A 24432-nucleotide genomic window follows, 5' to 3' on the forward strand; every position below is an offset into this window, starting at 1 on the left:
AAATCATCTCCATTTCCTAGTTTAATGATGGAGAGTAAAGTATTGCACTTTATTAATCAACACAAAATAATGTAGCCAACAGTAACATACAGGTACACAATTTAATATTTATTATATGCATTTTATATACATTATTTTTCAACAGCTGTACGTTTGCTATGTGGTACAATCTTAAAAATTTGCTGATTCATAGTTTGTAAAACAAAAACCTTACAAAACTCATCAAAACTCGCAAACTGATCAGAAAAGTTTTTGGAAGACTAGAAAAAATACTTTATTGTCTTAATCATGCATTACACAAACAAAATCTTTAGTTACACCATAAAATTAAGCATATCTGAAAAAATAAAACAGGGATAACTAATCCAAACACAGCAGATTTCTGTATCCTGATTCAACTATTTTTGTACCCTATTTGTAATGCAAATAAAATTTTACTCCAAATATTTTTAAACAAGATAGTTTTTGTTTGGAATCATGGTAAACCAAGATATGCATATGGGGGAAATCACCTTGGTTTGTACTTAAACTATAAAATATTCAATTTTTAGTCTATTTTAGACTATTCAAAGAGTTCCAAAATAGATATACAGGTTCCTTTAGCACATTAATAAAAGGATATATAGACCAACAAAAAGTGAAATAAATAATAGGCTATTAGCAAGATGGATAATCCTTGATAAATAAACTTGTAAATACAGTAAGATGTACAAAATATCACATAGTGATAGGATGCCAAGATTAGTTTGTTTTTTTCTTTTTAAAGAGTTCATTTGGAGTATTAAACCCCACTGTTTCATTTTAATACACTTAATAGTCCTTGGTATATGAAGACAATTATGTGATGATGAAGGTGATTTAGCATCTTTATGGAAGGACTTAGCTGAGCTGTATTAGGCAAAAGAAGGAAAAAGTGTGGTTACATGGCAGCGGGTCAGTGAGATCTCTGTGTTTTAGGGTTGTATAATGCAGAAAAACTTCAATACAATCTTGAGCACTGTTGTGACAGGCTAAATATATAAAAAGACTTATAAAAACTAGAATTTTATCCAAACATTTTGTGCAACTAATGCTAAAATATTTTAAGTTAAATTTTCTTTTTTTTTTTTTTAAAGCAAAATAAGTTTAAAAGGGAATCTGTGGCATTCAACTGATAAACAGAAAAATCACTAAGAGATGAAAAAAAGCTACTCTTGGAGCTCACTTCCCCCCCAACAAGAGCACCACATTCCTAACCCTAAGGCAGCACACAGAGTCCAAAATAAAAGTCTTTTGTAAGATCAGACTCCACATTGGCTTAAAGATACCTAAAAAACAGACATACGCTCAGTTCATATCCAGTACAGGCCACAAATAATGGAGTCCTTTTTATTTGTCCCACAAGATACAGTAATTACAATTAAATTAACGAGCCTGACATTAAGATGTGATTTCCATCAATTTATGCCTGCCCCGAATAGCTTTCACCAAGCAGATCACATGTAGTGTCATATCAGTAACCTTTCAGATGGCAGTGATGCAGACCCTCTTTCTGTCCAAATTTGTTGTTAAGATGTGAGTTTTTGTTGATTCACACAAATACTTTGGCAAGGGCATCAGCCCCTGCACTGGCAATATATGCTTTTGATGGATGGAAAGCAACATCATAAATCGATTCATCTAATTTCTTCCTATGTGCTGTTATTTCTTGCACACATGTCTTGCTGTCCAAATTCCACAATCTAATAGAACAGTCATGGCCTGTAATAAAAGAACAAATAAAGTACATTATTGAGTAACAATTCTTTTATAAAGCTGTGGCAGTACAGGAAGTTCAGACTTACTTCCAGACATCAGGTAGATTCCATTAGGATCTACTGCTAGACTTGTAACAGCATCCAAATGAGCTACCATAGAATGGATCATTTTACCTAAATAAAACATAACATAGAAGATAAAATTTTCACAAAGAGTTACTAACTTGCAAGATCAGAAACCATAATATAGCATCAACAAAAAATAGACAATCACTATAGCAATGTATTTTTTACTGTGGTAAAATACATGTAACATAAAATTTACCATTTTAACCATTTGGGAAGGTATCATTCAGAGGCTTTTAGAACATTCGCAATGATATGCAACCATCACCATTATCCAGTTCAGAACATTTTCATCACTGCAAAAGGAAACCCGTACCCATTAAGCAGTCACTCCCTATTTCTCCCTTCCCCCAAGTCCCTGGTTACCACTAATCTGCTTTCTCTCACTATGATCTGGCCTATTCTGGATGCTTCATACAGTTGAAATCATACAATAACATGTGGCTTTTGTGTCTGCCTTCTGTCATTTAAAGTTTTCAAGGTTCACCCAGTACCACAGGTATACCTTACTTTATTGTGCTTCAAAGATATTGCAGGTTTTTTTTTTTTTTTAAACAAACTGAAGATCTGTGGCAACCCTGTGAACAAATTTACTAGCACTGTTTTCCAACAGCATTTGCTCACTTTGTGTCTCCATCACATTTTGGTAATTCTTCAATATTGAAAACATTTTCATTATTATTGTATTTGTCATGGTGATCTGTGATGAGTGCTTCCAACTTGATGAAAGCTAAGCAACGGTTAGCAATTTTTTTGCAATAAATATTCTTTAATTAAGGTACATACATTTGGGTTTTTTAGACATGCTATGGCACACTTAAGACAACAGTATAGTATAAACACGACTTTTATAAACACTGGGAAACCAAAATTCATTTGACATACTTTAATGACAAATGAGCTTTTACTGCAGTGGTGTGAAACTGAACCCACAGAGGTATGCCTGTAATAATTTTTTTAAAGAGAATTTGAAATCTAATGCAGAACTTTCCCAGTTATTCTTTAAAAAGACATCTGTGTGGGGCGCCTGGGTGGCTCAGTGGTTTAAGCCGCTGCCTTCGGCTCAGGTCATGATCTCGGGGTCCGGGGATCGAGTCCCGCATCATCTCTGCTCTCTGCTCGGCGGGGGGCCTGCTTCCCTCTCACTCTCTCTGCCTGCCTCTCTGCCTACTTGTGATCTCTCTGCCTACTTGTGATCTCTCTCTGTCAAATAAATAAATAAAATCTTTACAAAAAAAAAAAGACATCTGTGTGACATGAATCTGACAGTATCTGGCAGTGGAAAACATAATGACTATATGGTTGCATCGAAGGCTCAAGATCATATAAAGTGGAATTAAACTAAATCTCTCTCATTAAGAGATGTAAAGGTTATTTCATATACAGGGTTACTAATAAATAAATCACTAGAGGATATATTCTTTACTAAAGATTCTATTATCAGATTCATTTATCCTTTGAAATGTCAATCATTTTATACATCAGAAATAAGAAAGGGGGGAGGGGTGAGAGTATATTAGAGAAATTATTCTGGATTTCCCCAGACAGTAGCAAAAACAATATTCTGGAAAATGGGATTTAATGGTGAGTTAAAATTAAAAAACAAGTTATAAGTACAAAGTTATGTTGCATAAATACCTCGGGGACAAGAGGATTGGCCTCTGTACTTGCAATATATGCCTTTGGTGGATGGAAAGCAGTATCATAAACTGATTCATCCAAGAAGGGAATAAAATAGCGAATACTGGTATTTCTAAAATTACCTCCCCTTTCATTCAGCAATGAGTCTTTATTACTCAAATGCTTGTGTTGCTCCTAATGAGAGGCCTTCTTCAGAATTCTAGTTAGAATCATGTGCCATGTTTTTGGTCCCCTGATGACATTCCACAATGGGACATGAACTAGATCTACTTTCATTGTTTGCTACAGCACCTAGACTGCATATAAAACCACAACATAATCAAATGTGCAAAAGTTACTCTGGAAACATAAAAGGTCCTATCACTTTCTGGCAATACTAATGTCATCAATTAAGTACAAAATTAGTCTCTCATCATTTCAAACCACATTTGTCTGTTTCTCACTAATACTAACAGAATAAATTTTAGAGATTCTTCTTTGCTACCTTGAAGAACAAAAGAATCATTCAACATACTATCTTTAAATGCGTAGTCTAATATAACTCATCAGAAATCTAGAATCTGGGGCGCCTGGGTGGCTCAGTGGGTTAAAGCCTCTGCCTCTGGCTCAGGTTATGGTCCCAGGGTCCTGGGATTGAGCCCCACATCAGGCTCTCTGCTCAGCAGAAAGCCTGCTTCCTCCTCTCTCTGCCTGCCTCTCTGCCTAATTGTGATCTCTGTCAAATAAATAAATAAAATCTTAAAAAAAAAAAAAAATCTAGAATCCATTCCTCCCAACATTCCTATAACAAAACCAAGCATGAAATAGTTGGTCTCCAGGACAATAATCTCAAATCATTAGAGGTTAAATACCAAGCATCATTAGCTTCCTTTAAAATGTCATAATCTATGATGGTAACTCTTAATTCACAAATCTAGTTCCAACTTCTCTCCTGAGAATGATCCTGCATCTCCTAAATGTAACATGTCTTAAACCAAAGAATTTCATCCAAAAAGCAGATTTACTCACTTCTTCAAGGGTACTTACTATAGTTTGCCCAGTATGCCTCCAGTTCTCCTGTCTGTGCACTAAATTAACCCTATGATATGCTAAGTCAATTTAGAGTCAACCCTTCCTCTCCCCAGAATCAGAAGGTCACTTTAAAATTTAAATGACTCCTGGGGCACCTGGGTGGCTCAGTGGGTTAAAGCCTCTTTCAGCTCAGGTCACGATCTCAGGGTCCTGGGATCGAGCCCCACATCGGGCTCTCTGCTCAGCAGGGAGCCTGCTTCCTCCTCTCTCTCTGCCTGCCTCTCTGTCAAATAAATAAATAAATAAAATCTTTAAAAAAAAAATTTAAATGACTCCTTCAGACTACACAGGAATAAAGAGGTAGAATGCTGAACTAAGTTGGATGCTGGGCTTCCACTGGTGACCACAGAAGTCACAAAACTTCTGACACTTCCCGAGAGTTAGGACTCTGTCTTTAGCAACATATACTTGTGGCTTCTCCCATTTAACCAATTTCACTTTTGCCCCATGTCTCTGCTACTACCTCTCTTCACTGACCAAAGTTAATTCCTCCTATAACGGAGGGAAACAGAGAATACACGCATTCTGTTCTCGCCTCTCTGGCACCTCAAGCCCTCTGACTTGGGTAATCAATATTATGAGACTCTATGAAATGGAAACAAAATAGATATTTTTTTTAAAATGTAGACCAGACATAAGAGGACCAGACATTTTGTCTGTTCTATTTAGGAAACTGAACGTAACAGTTGAAAACTATGTCAGGGATATGGCAGACAATAAAGTGTGCCAAATGAATGAGTCCACAACAAATTCAGGATCTTCCGTCTCCAATTCCTCCATATTCCTCACTTGTACACCTTTTTCCAAACTCACCATTACTAGCTAAGTTTCTCAGGCAAGTATATTCTCATGCAACTCAAATTTGTACCTCTACCAAAATTTTAAAAAATCATGAGCCCTTAATATCTCTCCAGAACTAACAGTAGAAACTGAAATTACAAATTCTTTAAAGTCAAAGATCTACCAGGTAATACCAATTTAAACCAATTTTACAAACCCCTGCTCAAATATCTTAAGTGGTTTTCACAGTATACAGCATAAACAAAAATCCATTATTCTTAGCCTGGTGCTGAGAAGTTCTCCTCAACGGTTTCTGTTTCCCTTCTTCAAACTTACCTCTTTAGCTTTACCTATAAGATACTTTTGTTCCAGCCCAAGTTCCTACCACCATGCTGCCTCTGCTCAAAATAGGCCCACTGGAATTTCCCACTACCTTCTTCACTTAAAAACAAATACACACACACACACAAACAATAAAACTTACCATTTCTTCAAGGAAAAGATCACTATGAAGACTCCTTTATCTAGCACTATCTAGCATGACTCATCTTACTGCACATATAAGTGCACGTGCACATGTGCACACACAGACACGTGTCCTATTTTCCCGAAACAATGATAAGCTCCCAGAGAAGAGAAACCACATCGTATACATGATAGCAGCCAGTGCCACGCAGAATACAAAAGCTAAATATATTCTTTTTGTTAAAATCTAAGAATTCATTGAATTCATCCACAGTATCAATTTCTATGTTTCAGATTAAAAAATTCAATAAATACAACAGTCACTTCACAAAATAATACTCTATTAAAAACTTAGCTGTCAACACTAGACCAGCTATGAAAATATTGTAGTTTATCACATTTAAATGAATTACCAATTTTCAGGGAAAAGTTTCTTTGGAAACAGTATACCTCACCACAATTTACAGTTTAATTTAACTCAGTGTTGTTATGTGTATGTACCTGTGTGGGAAGTGAGATGGATTTATAAAGACTGTTTCCATTGTTAAGAGCCTACTGCTTTGGCTTTACATTACAGAGAAGGTAACTAGACTAATTAACAGAAAGAATAAATTGGTAGTATTTTTAAACAATGTGAAAGACTGTTATACTTACATGTACATATATATGCTACTTATTTGTTATTAAGTAAAATTTTAATACCATTTTCTTGATTTCTGCCAATGAAACAGCTCTAGAGACTCACACTTTGCTCTTAAATACAACTACTAAAATTTCTGACCCTCCCCTTACAAACCTAAATGTAAATCTCCAAAAGTTAATTTAAAAAATATTTTCAGAAATACAAAGGAAATTATCTCTGTGCTTGCAGCAAAGGAAGACAATGAGGCTTCATAAAAATGTTCATAGAATTGTTTTGAGAAGGTGCTAAACTGAGAATTTTCATACAAATATGAATCTTCTTTCCTTTGAGATACAGACTATAAATATCCATTCTCTTCTCAACTTCTACTGAGTTAAAAGGAATCTGTCCATTAGAGTGTTACCTGAACATGGGGATTTAGTTTAAGACTCTAAAGATTAATAATTATAACCACAGCCTACATAACCTTCGAAGAGAAATCTGTAGAGGGGCACTTGGATGGCTCAGTCAACAGACCATCTGACTCTTGATCTTAGGGTCATGAGTTTAAAGCTCACGTTTGGCATGGAGCCTTCTTGAATGAATGAGATTATCAAAGAGAAATCTGTAGTTCTAATTAGCTGTCTTGCTTGACAATCTGTTGCCCTGCAATACTGCTGCAATTAACTTCTAAGTTTCTTACTTGGAAATCCTTCAACATCCCTGGTTTTAGCTTCTCAAAGGAGCCTAACTGAGAACCAACAGTATTTTATGTGGTATTCTAAGGAAAGATGAAACAGAGGTCATTAAGAAAAAAGAACCCTAAGGCCAAATTAAAATTTAATTTGACTTCTATATAACTGTTAAGTTTCCTCACAGTAAGAAATAGAGGGAAAATAACAATTAACAATTTCCACCATTTCATCATTTCATTTCCCGAGGAATAATTCTAAGAGCATATCTGAAACACCAAACCCCAGAAAGAGACCTTTCACAACAGAATATGAAGAAGAAATTTCAAATGGATGGGTTTATATTTAACATGACATGGAGAAAAACATAACTGGTAGGCAAAGTATTATATAGACTTAAGGACAGAACTTAACATGTAAGTATACTACATTAAGTAAAGCAAAAATCTGAGTTCAAATAGTTCAACTTGGCAATTTTTTAGGCAAAAAGTCAGTATGTCTTACATAAAAAGAATAGCATTTTTGATCATCTCAAATTTACAGTACTAAGACTAAGAAGAATATATGATAACCTACTTACCCGTTTTGTTGTCAAAAAATTTGATGTGTCTATCTTCATGAGCAGTTATTGTAACAGGGAGTGTGGGATGACTTACTACTCTGTTAATGTGATTACTGGATTGTAAACCTGAAAAAGGAAGAAAATGCACTAAAGTTCAAGCTTTTGATTAAAATTTGGATAGCCCTTTTTTTCTTTTTAAGATTTTATTTAAGAGGGGCGCCTGGGTGGCTCAGTGGATTAAGCCGCTGCCTTCGGCTCAGGTCATGATCTCAGGGTCCTGGGATCGAGCCCCGCATCAGGCTCTCTGCTCCACAGGGAGCCTGCTTCCTCCTCTCTCTCTGCCTGCCTCTCTGCCTGCTTGTGATCTCTCTCTCCGTCAAATAAATAAATAAAATCTTTGGGAGAAAAAAAAAAAAAAAAAAAAAAAAGATTTTATTTAAGAGAGAGAGAACACAAGCAGGAGAAGAAGGGCAAAGGGAGAAGAAGGACGAGGAAGAAGACTCCCCATTGAGTCCCACTGAGCAGGGAACCCAACATGGGGCTTGATCCCAGGACCCTGGGATCATGACCTGAGCTGAAGGCAGATGCTTGACAGACTGAGCCACCCAGGCAACCCTGGCTGATAGCCTTTTTAAGCTTATCAACAAATGGGAATCATTAAAAAATTAAAGCATTTGTATAAAAGAAAAATCTGAAAACTAAAACTAGAGCTCTGGAGGGATAGTTTCTTTTCTTTTCTTTTTTTTTTTAAAGATTTTATTTATCTATTTGACAGACAGATCACAAGTAGGCAGAGACGCAGGCAGGCAGAGAGAGAGGGGGAGGCAGGCTCCCTGCTGAGCAGAGAGCCCAATGTGGGGCTTGATCCCAGGACCCTGGTATCATGACCTGAGCCAAAGGCAGAGGCTTTAACCCACTGAGCCACCCAGGCGCCCTGAGAGATACTGTTTCTTAAAAAATGTTAGTGTAAGCTATCATGTCCTATAATATGGACAGCACTAAACTCAAGGAAAAATTAGGAATATTTTAATGCAGACTGTCAGTATAGGTGGTTTAGAATTTTAAAAGACCCACAGTAATTATTACTCTAAATAAACAGTCCATAAATGAATTACAAGCATTTAATGGGAAAATATCATCAACATTTATTAGATTTTAACTACATCAGTCATTCCACATACATACAAGAACACTTAACTTAGACACATTACCTGTGAAAGGGAGACAGGGACTTAAGTTGAAAAGATGCCAGGAAAGACACCTCTTTGACTAATTTTTTTTGAGATTTGACCAAGAAACCATTTAAATGGTTTAAATAATTATAAAAATGATTTTTTTAAAGGTGCGTGCACACACACACACACACACACACACGGAAAAGCAAAATTTAACAAATGAGTGTAACTGCATGTCCAACTGAGGTATAAACACAAAGAAATGAACCACTTCAAGTGACTTGAAAGCAGAATAATTAGATGTCCCATCCCAAATGGAATACACAATTCATATGAAACTATTATCAGTAATCAAACTATTGGTGGTGGTGTCATTTTTATTATTTTGAGATGACTCTATCTATATTGTGGAATAAATTAAAGAGATGATGATGATGATTTTGCTGACAACCAAGAATTTCAGCATGATTAAGATGAGGTAAAAAGCAAAGAGAGAAATCTCAACTTGAATGGGAAGTATCTGTATGAATTTATCGTTCTTTTTATTTTTTTTTTAAAGATTTTATTTACTTATTTGACAGACAGACCAGACAGAGATCACAAGTAGGCAGAGAGAGAGAGAGAGAAGCAGGCTCCCCACTGAGCGGAGAGCCGGACGCGGGGCTCGATCCCAGGACCCCGAGATCATGACCTGAGCCGAAGGCAGAGGCTTAACCTACTGAGCCACCCAGGCGCCCCCGTTCTTTTTATTTTTAAAAATGCATTTCTAGCTCTGTCCACTGAAGAAGCCCAAACCAATAAGCAATTCAAGAGCCATAAAATCTATGGGCACCAACCCAAAAGCCCTGCACCTATATTATAGTCTCTAAATGCCATTTTCCACTAAAAGAAACCATGGCTCCTTAGAGAAATGCATGATTTCAGTCTGGGGCACAAAATGAACAAGATGAACCCAAAACATCTTGCCATATCAGAAAGTAAGAAAGTTATCAATGACTACCAAAGTCATATCAAAAGGACTCAAGAGCAAAACCTGAATAAGCTCCCACTGGCTAAAGATAAACAATCTGAGGAGTAATAAAGAATACCCGCAATGGACAGAAACACATGAGATACATTTATTAGAAATTATAATGGTAATAAAAACACCCAAAACACTCAAAAGTCACCTTCGGGTAATGCTAGGAAACCACCTCATTATTTTGAAAACTGATAAAGTGGGGAAGGGATCAATAACTGATCTTCCCCTTCACTTACGATCACTAACTCTAGGTTAATCAAATTATTGATGAGGGGTGTTCCTTTTTTACAGAAATATTCTAGATAATAAGTGGTGAAGGAAGGAAAGAATTAGAAAAATCATTCTTCAACAGAATTAATGCATTAATGGCCCTAGGCAATGATCATCAAGACTGAAAATGTTAAGAAAAAGATAAACGACCAGACAATATTTACTTCTGATAAAAGCTCACAAATTACTATAAAGTAATCTTGCCAAAAACACTGAAAAACTTTATAATGAAGACAAATAAAAATACTAAACCTGAATTTGAGTACGCCTCCTCTATTTATAGGAAATAAAATGAAAAGAGAAAGCATATTAAATGATACCACAAGGATGATACCAGCAAAATCCACACTGTGGAGACTACAGGTTGATAAATGATTCAATTTAATAAGTGACTGATAAATGATGGATAAATGATTTAATTTCTTCAATCAAAAAATGTAAGGGAAAAAGAAGAGATGGAGGGGGAACCTACAGATGAGAAGATACCTGAGACACATATCAATCAATTACAATGCATAGGCCTTATTTGGAACCCTATTTAAATAAACTGTAAAGCACAAATCACAGTCTACACTAGCAACACTGGCCATTCATACATAATTAATAGAGATGGATGATGCTTTCCTCAGGCTTATTTTATTTTCACTACTTTCACATGTATTTCCATTAAAACTTTAAAATTATTTCCCATGCTTTCACACTTACATTGCTCTTACATTCTCTGTCCCCTAAATGTTTCTCCAAGCTTTTAAGCACAATTTGAGAAAATTGCAAAAACAATGTAAATAAATATACCTATAACGTACTGAAATTTTTTCATCATAAATTCAAATAGTCAAAATATAAAACTTAAGATTACCCTCTGTTGTATAATAATCTTTTTTTCAAGATTTTATTTATTTATTTGACAGACAGAGATCACAAGTAGGCAGAGAGGGAGGCAGAAAGAGAGGAGGAAGCAGGCTCCCTGCTGAGCAGAGAGCCTGATGTGGGGCTGGATCCCAGAACCCTGGGATCATGACCTGAGCCAAAGGCAGATGCTTTAAACCACTGAGCCACCCAGGCGCCCCTGTAATAATCTTTTTTAAGGTTTCAAAGAAACCAATGAAAACTTACCAGAATCTATCTGTGATGAAAGCATCACCAATGATTGTGATGTTTCTAAATCATAAATTATTGTACTACCAGTGTTGAAAGAGGTCACCATATGAGCTGGATCACAGCCTATAAAGTCAACTGATGTAGGTATTCCATGCTCTGAAAAGAAGCCCAAAGAGATCCAATGTAAAAACAATTTAGAAATCCCTGCTTTTCTAATAAGAAAAAGGAATTCAAGTATTCCTGAAATAATGTCAATAATGAAAAAGAGAACAATTACATTAGGATAGTGAGATATAACAGGTAACTTTCCCTCAATTATTTTTAGTTGTTATAACACTATTTAACAGTGTAAGAAAACTACAATTAGAGGGCTCAAAGTTATGAGAAGATATGTACAGAAGTTATTTCATTTTTTTAATGTAAAATGATAAATTAGCATTCTCACATCACTATCTTGGGAGACTGCACCTATTTGAGACCTATAAGCCTTATCAAGTAGCTCACACAAGTTGAAATTTTGGATCTGTGAAAATAAAGCCTGGATCTGGAATTCACTGATGCAGTACCATCCTACCATGTCCTGAGCAGCAATTTCTGTTTTTAATATTCAAATGACCAGATTAATGCACAACTAAAGTCCAGAGTGTCAAGCAATAAATTAGATGAAGTAAGCAATAAATATCTAAATAAATTTTTACCTCAAAAGTTTGGGTAATTGAAAAATTAGTAGAATCACTAAGGTATCTAAGAGACCCTACAAAATAAGCATATACTATTTATCTAAAATGCTTTAAGAGAAAACAGTTTTTAATAAAAATAAAAGGTCTGATTTGTAAAATAACTTAAAAATGCCTTGAAAACATGACTATTACCAGTACACAAAAGTATTTATATAAATAAATGGCATCAAAAAGCAAACAGCTTTGACAGGAAAACACCTGAAATTCTACCTGTAATTCAGTTTGTACTTCCCACTTAAGGGTGCTAATTCAATGATTATGATACTTCTCATCAGTGTGCTCTTACATATTAGATATGCTTAAGACTGTGACCCCTTCAGTCTTTCTGGGCAGGCAACTACAGTTAAGTGGAGGCCCTCATGTTGTTTCTATGAACAGCCTCATTTGTCTACTTCACTATTACAAAGAGCTTTATTTTTTAAATAGGACATGTCCTGGAAAAGGTCAAAAAGCACCAAACTATAGAATATACTTGCAAAATTCCTTTCTTATTTATAAGAAATGACTAGGAATACAAAGATCATCACAAGCTTTATAAAATTATTTCACTATCTTAGAGTAACAAAGGAATAGTAAATCATTTGCTTTGTCATTTCTATTTCCAAGTTAAAAAAAAAAAAAACAGCTTTTTTTATAGGGCAAAATTTACTTACCCTTGTCTCCATTGTAAGTGCAAATACATGGCAATTTTTCTTGTGGATTCCATAACCTAACAGTGCCATCTGCTGAACAAGACAGTAATTGATTTTTTATGCCACTATAAGCAAGACCCCAGACAGCATCTGTATGTGCAACTAAAGTGCCAGCTAGAACATTTGGCTCTGGGAAAAAACAACAAACAAATAAAAATTAGCTAAAAGAAGTTGGAAAGAAATGTTTTGGATAAATATAACTTACCACATAATTAAGTATAAAGACCATGTATAATAGCCCTAAGAAGATAACCAAAATGTACACACTGGCCATATCTAAGTTGTAGAATTATGGGTTATTTTTTATCTTCCCCACAATACTTTCCTGTATTCTTAGAATTTTCTATAAAGAACATTACACTTTCTATAAAACAGCTTTAATGACACAGAATTCCCATACCATATAATTCACCAATTTAAAGTAATACAATTCAAGGGGGTGCCTGGGTGGCCCAGTTGATCAAGTGTCTGGCTTTGGCTCAGGTCATCATCTCAGGGTCCTGGGATGGAGCCCCTTGTCAGGGTCCACACTCAGAAGGAGTCTGCTGGTCCCTCTCCCTTGGCCCCTCCGCTCCCCACTCACTCTCTCTCTCTCTTTCTCAAATAAAGAAAATCTTTAACAACAAAAAAAAGTGTACAATACAATGGTTTTTTGAAAAATTTTATTATTTTATTATTTATTTGACAGAGACAGAGAGCGAGACAGTAAGAGGGAATACAACCAGGGGGAGTGGGAGAGGGAGAAGCAGGCTTCCCATTGAGCTGGGAGCCCAAAGTGGAGCTCGACCTCCGGATCCTGGGATCATGAGCTGAGCCGAAGGCAGACACTTAACAACTAAGCCACCCAGGCGCCCATATACAATGGCTTTTATTAGGTTCATAGAGTTATACAATCATCAGCACATCAATTTTAGGACACTTTCATGATTCATTAGCCATTCCCACCCCCCACTGCCCAATTCTTCCTTCCTGCTTTTCTGCAGCCCTACAAAACCACTAATCTACTCGGTTTCTTTAAGTTTGTCTGTTCAGGACATTTCATACGAACGGTGTTTTGTAACGGGCTTCTTCCACTTAGCAAAGCATTTCCAGAGTTTGTCCATGATGTAGCATGCCTCAGTACTTCACTTCTTTTTATTGTATAATATCCATTGTATGTATATACTATGTTTTATTAACCCATTTATCATTTGATGGACATGGTAGCTAATAATAACATTGTGTATCATCTGGCCTATAATCCTATTTCTCCAGCAAACTTCTACTTTCCACTGGTATTTCTTATCTACTCCGGAATGTTCAGTTTCCAACCTTCCTTCCACATGAATGATTATCTCTATCGACTTCATTGAGAAACTACAGCACTGAAATAAGAACCCCTCCCCTTATCTTTTCTCTATCCAATCTACTAGTGTCTAAAGCCACCTTCTCCTCGCTTTCAGATAGGAGTAAGGAACTGTCCACCTTCTTCTCAAAGGCTAATTCTACCAGGTAAATTTTGGATTCCATTCAACTCATTAACTTCTTTCATGTTTACAGTTTCCGTACTACACAATAATTCTCCTTCTCCTGGATCATCACCACTGCAAACAAAGATGCTCCAGAATCTCCTGACTTAAACAAAAACCTTCATTAACCTTATATCACCCTTCCAACAGACAGCAGAAGAGCATATTGAATAAAATGCTTTTTTATCTCTCATTCACTCACTTAAATCAGTGTAATACGCTTTCTGATACCACCATTACACCAAAATAGCCCTTGCTGAAATCACCAATTATGAACTCTCTTTTATCAAGTTTAATGAAATTTTTCTTCCTTTGAACATTATTTTCTTGGTTATTTTTATCACATTGCTTTTCATCCAGTGTGTACCTTAAAAAGTTGCCCACAGGTACCTTCACCCTCTGGTCTTTGTCCCAGCATCCAACCTCTGGCTAAGACCTGGGTGACCTATTTGTCACATAAAAAAAGGAACCTTTCTATCCTCCTATTATTGGACTTCTCAGCAACACATGAAAGGGCAGACTGCTTTCTTCTTTTCAAAATGGTTTTTTATTTTGGTATGCTTCCATGGTCCACATTTTCCTTCACTTCCTCCTTCCTCAAAGGCCACTCCTTCTCAGTTTCCTTTGTTGGCTTTCCTACTCTAGTCACCCTCCCAGTATCAGAGTTGTTCAGGATTTTGTCTTCTCTTCATGCCCTAAACAGTACACTGTTCTCTATGTTATACAATCCATTCTCATATCTTAATATTAGCTACTTGATACTGCTATCTCTTAATATGTCTAAAAACTGAACTCACCATCTTTAATCCTCTCACACCTGTTCTTAATATACTCAATTGTTCATGTCAAAAAAAAACCAGAGCAGTAGTGATAAAAATGTTCTGAACTGGATAGTGGTAATGGATGCACAACCCTGTGAATATAGTAAAAACTATATACATACTACCTATATAGTAAAAACTGTATACATAAAAAAGATGAATTTTAGCATGTGAATTATATCTCAATAAAGCTGTTTTAAAAAGTAACAAAATCAAGAATCACTTATCCATCACTTTATCCACTCAATCCAATTTATCAACAGATTCTTCCTATTCTACCCTACTTCCCCAGGTCCGCTATGAAGTGATTTACCATCATTACGACCATGGAGAAACATAAACTCTCAACTAGTCTACTGGACCGGTACATGATAACTTTGCAACATTAATTGGTATTCTTTTCTCCACTTCTCCCACCCCTAATCTATTCTCCTTACAACAGCCAGAGTCACCTTTTTAAACCCTATATTTAGGGGGACCTGGGTGGCTCGGTGGGTTAAGCCTCTGCCTTCAGTTCGGGTCATGACCTCAGGGTCCTGGGATCGAGCCCCACATCAGGCTCTCTGCTCAGCAGAGAGACTGCTTCCCTCTCTTTCTCTGCCTGCCTCTCTGCCTACTTGTGATCTCTGTCAAATAAATAAAATATTTTTAAAAAAATAATAAATCCTACATTTATGGGTCACTTTTTGGATTCAAACTCTTTACTGAAAGTTTCCTTTAAGAAAAAAAAAAAAAGATTTTATTTTATCTCAAGCAGACTTCATGCCAAGTGCGGAGCCTCTCACAGGGCTCAATCCCATGACCCTGAGATCATTACCTGAGCCAAAAACCAAGAGTTGGATGCTCAACTGACTGAGCCACCCAAATGCTCCCTAAAAGTTTCCTTTTATCCTTTCGATTGTGACTTAAATGTCACTATTTTGGACTTATCTAAAGAATATCATCTTCCATAGTACTTCTATATCTTCATAATGCTTATTAAAATTTCTAGCCATAAACTGGACCCCTTTGTTTGATGTCTGTCTTTTCACTAGACTAATTCTTATTTCTTGATATAGTGCTTAACACCGTACCTGGCAAATTGGCACCAAGTGTGTGTTAAATAAAAAGCACAAAGAGATCCTGGATTTTATTTAATTTTTTTTGATTTCTAACAATGTTAGAGTCAGAGTACATTTTTTTAAAGTTATTTATTTATTTATCAATCAGAGAGAGAAAGAGACTGAGAGAGAGCATAAGCAAGGGGAGAAGCAGGCTCCCCGCTAAGCAAGGAGCCTAATGCAAGACTCAATCCGAGAACACTGGGATCATAACCTGAGCGGAAAGCAGATGCTTAACTGACTGAGCCACACAGGTGTTCCGCTCCTGAATTCTTTTTAAATGCACCAACCATTAAGTAGATCACTGTTCATTCAACCTTCTCATATTAGTAACTATTCTTTTTGATTTCTTTTAATTACAAAAATGCCCTTATAAATATATTTGAATACAGATATAGGTATTTCTGTGGGACAGATTTTTAAAGTATCATTTGTGAGTAAAAGGGTTTTCTTAATTAAGAAATTTTTGTCTTCTAAAAAGTTGTACTGATTTACACACTGCCACTATTTGTTTCTACTTTCTTCTGCTAAGTATTTTTGAACTACATAAACTATTTCTTAAGTTTAAAAAACTGTTCATTACATTTTATTCTCCTTTTTGTTAACTAGCACTAAAATTGTTTTAATTAATATAGTTTTTAAAAATTACTGGACAATAAGTACCAATTCACAGGCTTAAATATTCCATGGTATGATACTGCTTAATTTTCCCCTTTAATAAAGCAAATTAATAGTAAATGAAAACTAAATGAGGAGACTAATACTTGCTTAAGCAACTTATAATAATATTTTGTCAGTTCCATTCACTTAAGAAGATTTTTTAAGCCTTTCACTTACCATAGGTATCATATGGATCCACATTAGGGCTAGGCATATTCCACCACTGGATGGTTGCATCAATACCACCACTAAAACACTGTTCTCCATTAGAACTAATAGCTAACGATAGAACAGGACCACTATTACAGGAAAAGAGGGAAAAAATTATTTATAAAGTCTAAGAAGACATATCTGTATCCCCCCAACCTCTAAATTCATACAGTATCTAAAAACTGTTTAAAATTTAAAACATAAATTTGAACAGTACAGATTATATTCTCATTAATACTATCATTAATCAAATGAAATACTACTTAACAAATGTCTTTTCTACTATAAAACATTGCAAGAAAATTTTAAGCTTTGAGGATTGATAAATAATAGTGAACAATAACTATGGTTGTTAATTTAAGCACAAATTCAATAACTTACATGTGGGCCCTAAACGTGTAGATAGGCTCTACATCTAAAGAGGCACTCCTGAAAGAGGAAAGTACAAGGGTGGGGGAGGAGAAGGTAATTAAATAACTGCAAATCACTGGTTGACATTCAAGAATCATTAGGTAAGATCAAATGAAAGCTTCAAAAAAGAGAACCATAGAGAAGGATAATTACTTATAATTATTAGCAAATTTAGAAGGAAAAAAAGACAGGCTAACGTGAAAATACTTGCTTTTTGGCTGGAACTGTTTTTTGCAAGTTCCAAAGTTTCAGAGTATGGTCCTCAGAGGCAGTAACCAGCACAGGTTCTACAGGATGAAAAGCTAATGCCCGTACTCCATCAAAATGGCTACGTAGTGTATACTTGGGGTTCCATGTCTTTCGAAAGGCATCTTTATTGGCAGGCAACTAAAAAGAAAGAGTGCAATATTTAGTGGTAAAAGTCGTAAACTGATAGGCAAGTGGAGTTTTGTGTGTTTTGGTGTGTAAAATATATATATTAAACTGCTTTGCTAAAATGTCCAGTGGAAATTTAATGTACCTTAAAAACTTTATAACAAATCTTTATCATTTAATAAATGATACTAAGAAGAATAACTTCAATTAGCTTTCAAATATGTAGATCAAATGAAGAGTTCCTTAATCTGTTTTACCTAATCATCAGGCTAAAGCCAAAAGTCCTATTAAATGTCAGATGAGAACAACAAAAAACTACCATGCTGCAATGCTTTACATGAAAAAAAAAAAAAAAATTATATAAATCACTACCAAAAATTCAAGCGAACAGTATTAACAATACAATTGTCATTTAGAAAATCAGCATGTGAAATTTTTAAAGGAAGCAAGTTAAGGTACTTTCCAAAAGTCTGAACTAAAGACACTTTAGGAATATCATCATCCTATTTTCATTATTATTGTTGATATTGGTAAGAGGTTAATCTTTTTACCTTCACTTCTCCATCTGTAAAGATAGGCTGTGAAAACACTTCTAAAGTAGTCAAAAGTTTACTAGAATTTAGTTGCTTACATACTTTGAAAATATTAATGAGAATAATCCAGCCCACCAAGGCTGATGTCTCTAAAAAGCATGCTCATCTAGATATAAGTATAATATGTAGAAAAAAGAAATGCTATAAAAGGGAAAAAATAAATTTGCTGAAAAACTGCAAATTCATTCATACAAAATCTAAACAAGTATAGTTAACTCTCAATTGAGTGTTTATTGTCTATAAAAAATTTAATCCAAGACTACTTTCACCTCTGAACACTACCTTCCCATCCAATCTCTTCTCTCCCATCCCTCAAATGAAGGACTAAGTATTCAGGAAATGGCAAGCTAACTTTAACATTATGTTTACAAAAATAAAAGTTCAAAAATAAAACATAATTTTTAAGAAGTATCCTGAAGGCAAGTGATTCAGGTTACCTATTTTTCTCTTGTTGACACCAAAATATGGCTCAATTTGAGTAGATAATTGAGAGTTGACTACTCAAGATAGATATTTATCAACCAATATTATCAGGTAATCAATCATCCCAAACTTCTAGCTAATCCACCACAATACCTAAGAAAAATTTAAGCACCACAAAGTAATTAAAAAAGAAAAACTACATGTCACTTCAAATCAACATACTGACACACTTAAACTTATCTTTTCCATGCACCTTGATATTAATTCTGTTTTTTAAGTGTTTCCCAAAAAATAAGGAGCCTATTAAATCATTAAAAAATTAAAAATAAAACTGCACTTACATCATAACTATAGTCTGCATCATTTGTTACCGTCAAGTCTGCAAGGTCTCCAAGGCCCAGTACACTTAACAAAACATCATCAGAACCCATAATAAATGACTTGCCTCCTCCAGATGGAAACGTTATTGGTTCAGCTATAAAGAACAAAACCGCTTCTTAAATGCTGAAAAATCATACAGTACAAGACAATATTGTGGGGGAAATGTAAGCACTTAACAGTTACAATATTAATAATTATTTTTTTATTTTCCCACTTCCCTCCTATTTCTTCCACTCAAAAAATCCTATTACTGAGTATCAATAAACAAGTGTTTATTTGCTTATTTACAAACTGCAACATAATCTTCTACAAATCAAGTATGCACTAGATACATTATTCCAGGATGGGAGAGGGGCCACAAAGGCTTTGTGTTTGTCTATTTAAATTAGTTACTTATCACTTTGGTACAATTAGAACTATAATATTTTTTAAATGTTATAGTCCTTTTGCTTTGTATCATATTTGCTTAGAAGTGCTAGGTATTCTAGTCCCTGATAAAAATTAATGTAAGCATTCAAAAGTAAATGGTATCCAATTTATCAGTTTACTAGTTTACTGAAATGAAGCCTTAAATAGCTCAGGTTACAACAATGTTCTAGGAAGAGGGTGGTTCTACAACCAAAACTGTCAGCTTCCTTTCTGTAAAACGTTAATCCATGTGATGTTCCAAAATACCTTCCAGTTTTCAAGCTTTGATTATGATTTCTTATTTTAACTCTCCTTTTATTTACCATACTTCTAAAATAAAAATAACTATTCTATATTGACTAACTATACAACTTTAAATTAAATTTCTATTACGGTTAACATCAAACTCTGCCATAATCAGAATAGCTATACTATAAGTATTTTGTTGTAACAGTTACAGTACAAGGAATAATTCTCAGTATTATCTCACACATGCTTTGAAATCAAAATTTTAATCTGATGATACAAGAAGAAAGCACACAAGTCATTGTAATACAAAACAACTCAACATGTCAAAAAAACATTTAAAATTCATGAGCAGATTTAAAAGAGAAACATTTAAAAACTAAGCTAATTAATAATTTTGAAAAGTTCCTACGAAAAATGATACAAACTTAATATACAAGAAACATAACAGAGGTAATGAAATTTGTCAGTCATCACTAATACTACTGAAAATTACTCTAAGACACAAGTCAATCTCCTCAATATATACTACTGCAGAAATAATATTTACCTTTATCTAGAATATCATATTATCGAAGTAAGCTAATGAAGTTGTGAGTCAGCAACAAATCTAGAGTAAATCTGACAAGATATATATACACAGGTATACTAGTAGTAATTAATCTTTCAATGATTATGTTTATTAAATCTAAATCTACAGAATTGATTCTACCTATCTAGTATACAGTTATTGGTAATATTAGAAGCTGCAAAAAACTATTTAAAAAAACGTTTCAAATGATGTTAAGAATAACTACGTAAAATTCATGAGGTTAATATTTTCTCAAAGCATTTTTAGCCAGTATAAGGACAAATTTTTCTTTTAATTTCATAATTTGTTTATAAGACAAGTTAGAACAAACTGCCACAATTCCTCCCACTCACAATTACACACTCATTAACACAAATCTTAATAAAAGCCCAATAAATTACTTTTAACATAATAACAAATTATTCTGCATTATTATATAGAGCTTTTTCAGAGATTATTTCTGATCAGTTGTTGAGAAATTTACGGGCATGTGAAGTGAAGTACCTGGGCAATTTTAACTACGTTTAACCAGATTTCTAATTAAGCATACGATTACATTTCTCCATCTCACTCTATATACATACATTTATTTATACATAGCAAGCTTACTGCTCATTCAGCATTTATTATATATAGCTATGTATTTCTACTTTTCATAATCACCTATCACTGGGGCATACAGTAATCACAGTAAATACTCAATTTTGTCCTTGTTTTTTTGCAGAGGGAATTAGTTTCTATTCTATAAATTCATTTTATTTATAACTAATTATAGCAAATGATTGCATAAACATAAGAAATGTCATTAGCAATTCAAAGAAACCAAAATTAAAGGTAGTTTTTAGTAAAGAAATTTTGATACTTTTTGTCAGTTAACCTAAGAGATTTCATCAAGCAATTTAAGAATACTATTACTACCTTAGCATTTCCTTTTTTGGAAATTTTATGGTCTACAAAATGGGATCTTATAATAAGGTTCTTTTCATACTTCTATAATTAATTCTCCTTTTTATGGACACTCGACTGACCAAGGAAACCTACAGTTCACATATCAAACAAACCCTTTCTTCTTCAATTTTATCAAACCTAAAGAACACAGCCAAATAATTAATTCCACTTATGCCAGTGGTGACATGGTATATCTTAAATCTTTATTAAAAAACGGTCTGGTTGGAAAGAAAACAGTCTGGTTAAAAACACTTTCTTTACAAAATGGAGTATGATAGGAACTCAACAAGAAAAGATAAAGTTGGAAAAATGCCACTGAAATAAGAGATTATGAACTCTAATGTTCCCTTCTCAGCTTTAAGTTAAAGGTGAATTTGCATCTTTTTAAATAACAAACTCTAATGAAATATTTATCCTTTAAAAAGTGTAATGAGGTTCATGCTTATTGGCCCCCTCTCCTCCTTCCATCATTAAGTGTCCTGTCATGAATTTAGGAATCACAGGAATTTAGATGTCTTCCAAGAAGGTAGTAGTTATTGTCAGGTGCTAAATTCAAGCAATATGACAAAATGACTAAACAGTTTTTTCCCATCTGTGCTTTTTTTTTTTTTTAAAGATTTTGTTTATGTGACAGACAGTGATCACAAATAGGCAGAGAGGCAGGCAGAGAGAGAGAGGAGGAAGCAGGTTCCCTGCTGAGCAGAGAGCCTGATGTGGGGCTCAATCCCAGGACTCTGGGATCATGACCTGAGCCGAAGGCAAAGGCTTAACCCACTGAGCTACTCAGGCGTCCCCCCATATGTGTTCCTTAAATTCCTTTATTAAACTACTATTTTCCTGATCTGTGAGCTAAAATTAGATTTCAGAACAGTACTCTCAATTGACTTATGGCAGAAAAAACTTCACTTAACATTAAAAACGAAAGCAAAATATATAGACATAAAAGTCAAAAATTCGGGATGCCTGGGTAGCTCAGTCAGTTAAGCGTCTGCCTTAGGCTCAGGTCATGATCCCAGGGTCCTGGGATGGAGTCCTGCATCAGGCTCCTTGCTCAGCAGGGAGCCTGCTTCTCCCTCTGCCCCTCCCCACTGCTCATGATCTCTCTTTCAAAAGGGGTCGGGGGAGCCAGAAACTCCAAAATCCTTAAGACAATTGCCCAAACCCTCTCTCAAGATCATACAAGCAGATCTTCAGCACTTTAAAACAGCAGCAAATTTACAATATTAAGGAGATTAATGTCTGCTGCAATATAAGTAAACACAATAGCTATATTTTGTACCTTCCTCTGCTCTTGCAACTTTATAATCAGTCATCCAGTAGAGGCTGACCTTGACTGATTAGAAGGGGGGGGCACCTGCGTGGCTCAGTTGGCTACGCATCCAACTCTTGATTTTGCTCAGGTCATGATCTCAGGGTTATAAGATCAAGCCCCACACAACTCAGAACCTGCTTAAGATTCTCTCCCTCTGCCTCTCTCCTTTCTCCCTCTCCCTCTCTCCCCCTATCTCTTAAAAAAAGTCCTGAAGGGATGAGGGGCAATCTATCTCTCAGATCAGTTATCATGTCATAGAGTTTTGTCCTAGTAAATTAATGTTGGCTGTAGAGGTTCATTTCATGACTGTCTGATTTGCTAGCAGCCTTAAAACTAATTTACTAACAAAACAGGCTATTTTTCAGAAGTTCCTGTTATAAAAATCTCAGATAAATAAATCTTCAGTTTCCCAAACTGAAATATTTCAAATATTTCCAAAGATATTAAGATTTAAATAATATATTCACAATTTCTGTAGTGAAATATATACCCACTATGTTTTATATCTATATATAAAATTGAGTCTTCTGTCACTCAACGAAAGCTCTGTAAGCTCACAGACACAAGTACCCTTAAAAGACAATTCTGGTATTTAAGATGATTAATGTTGTACAATGCACAGAGTAAAACATGAGTTTTTTTCCAATTTAATTCACTATCATAAAAAGTTAAATAAGTACACATGATTTTTATATGAGAGGGCAACAAACAATTGACTCTCCCTGGTGTTCATATGGATAGTTTCCTGCCACACTTACACAAATGTGTCATTAACAAAGCAACCCCAATTTTCCTCAAATTTTTTTCACTCTTCCCAAATTTGAAGTCTCATTTACCCATGTGTGCTCTGAGATTCTCATAACAGTATGAAAAGTCAACACTGTCACAGGCCATAAATTTAAAGGGAGAATTTCAGCTGTTGCCTGGATTATTCAGGCCAAAATATACAAAACTCAAAAGCATCTGCAGTACTGTGAGATCTTTAACTATGAACTTCAATAATGACAGAACTATTTTCTTAAGTATTTTGAAAGAAAACAGTTTTTAAAATGTCCCAAAAAATTCTTGAAAAGACAAAAGAAAGTATTTTGTAGTCAGTATCAAGTAAAAACAAAACAGGCAAACCCAAGGTCACACATTATGACCTTATATTTACTATGACTTTGTATTTACTAAAGCCAGTACTAATGGACTAACTAACAGCTACTTAATTATTAAATTTCACTATGGCTATTGGAATATTATAACTCTATAGAAACTATCATTCATCCATGTATCTGTAAAAAAAATGCTAGGCAGTGAGACGTTAGGAATTAATGGGAACCGGTGAAATCTTACACATTTATTGTCCTAACAGTAATCCTTAATTTCTCAGAAATGCTTAAGTATCATTACTTCTGCATGGAAGTAGGCAGTATGCCAAATAGTCTGAATTTTCTAAAATGATTATCACAGGGATTATGCGAGGATTTTCTCCCTGATACTGAATGACTGTAAACAAATTCTGTAACAAATGAGAAACTGCCAACTGGATGTCTAACCATCAGTTAAATTCAACATAAAAGAAAATGTTATCCTTACTCACAAAATAGCTCTCCTTTATAACTTTCCCACTTACAAGTATCACCACCATTGCTCTGGTTTCTATTCTTAAAATTCTGCAACTACATTTTAATAATTCCTCTTCAACTTGTAGGGGCATCTGGATGGCTCAGTCAGTTAAGTGTCCCACTCTCAATTTTGGCTCAGGTCACGACTGTGGAACTGAGCC

General features: G+C 34.8%; 1 protein-coding gene across 2 annotated transcripts in view; it reads right to left on the bottom strand.

Moving 5' to 3' along the window:
* Positions 1-3: 3 nt before the first annotated feature.
* Positions 4-24432, bottom strand: part of STRN3 (striatin 3) — a 115957-nt gene continuing 91528 nt past the window's right edge. For both annotated transcript variants that reach the window (XM_046008903.1, XM_046008902.1), the window contains 9 exons: positions 19137-19270; positions 17616-17791; positions 17375-17422; positions 16961-17082; positions 12656-12823; positions 11278-11418; positions 7714-7821; positions 1824-1910; positions 4-1740 (listed from right to left, as the gene is read on the bottom strand). In XM_046008903.1, coding sequence (XP_045864859.1) covers positions 1571-1740; positions 1824-1910; positions 7714-7821; positions 11278-11418; positions 12656-12823; positions 16961-17082; positions 17375-17422; positions 17616-17791; positions 19137-19270 — 1154 coding nt within the window. In that variant the 3' untranslated portion in view covers positions 4-1570. The remainder of the gene's footprint in view (positions 1741-1823; positions 1911-7713; positions 7822-11277; positions 11419-12655; positions 12824-16960; positions 17083-17374; positions 17423-17615; positions 17792-19136; positions 19271-24432) is intronic.

The sequence above is a fragment of the Meles meles genome, chromosome 6, assembly GCF_922984935.1.
Source record: "Meles meles chromosome 6, mMelMel3.1 paternal haplotype, whole genome shotgun sequence".
Classification (NCBI taxonomy): Eukaryota; Metazoa; Chordata; class Mammalia; order Carnivora; family Mustelidae; genus Meles; species Meles meles.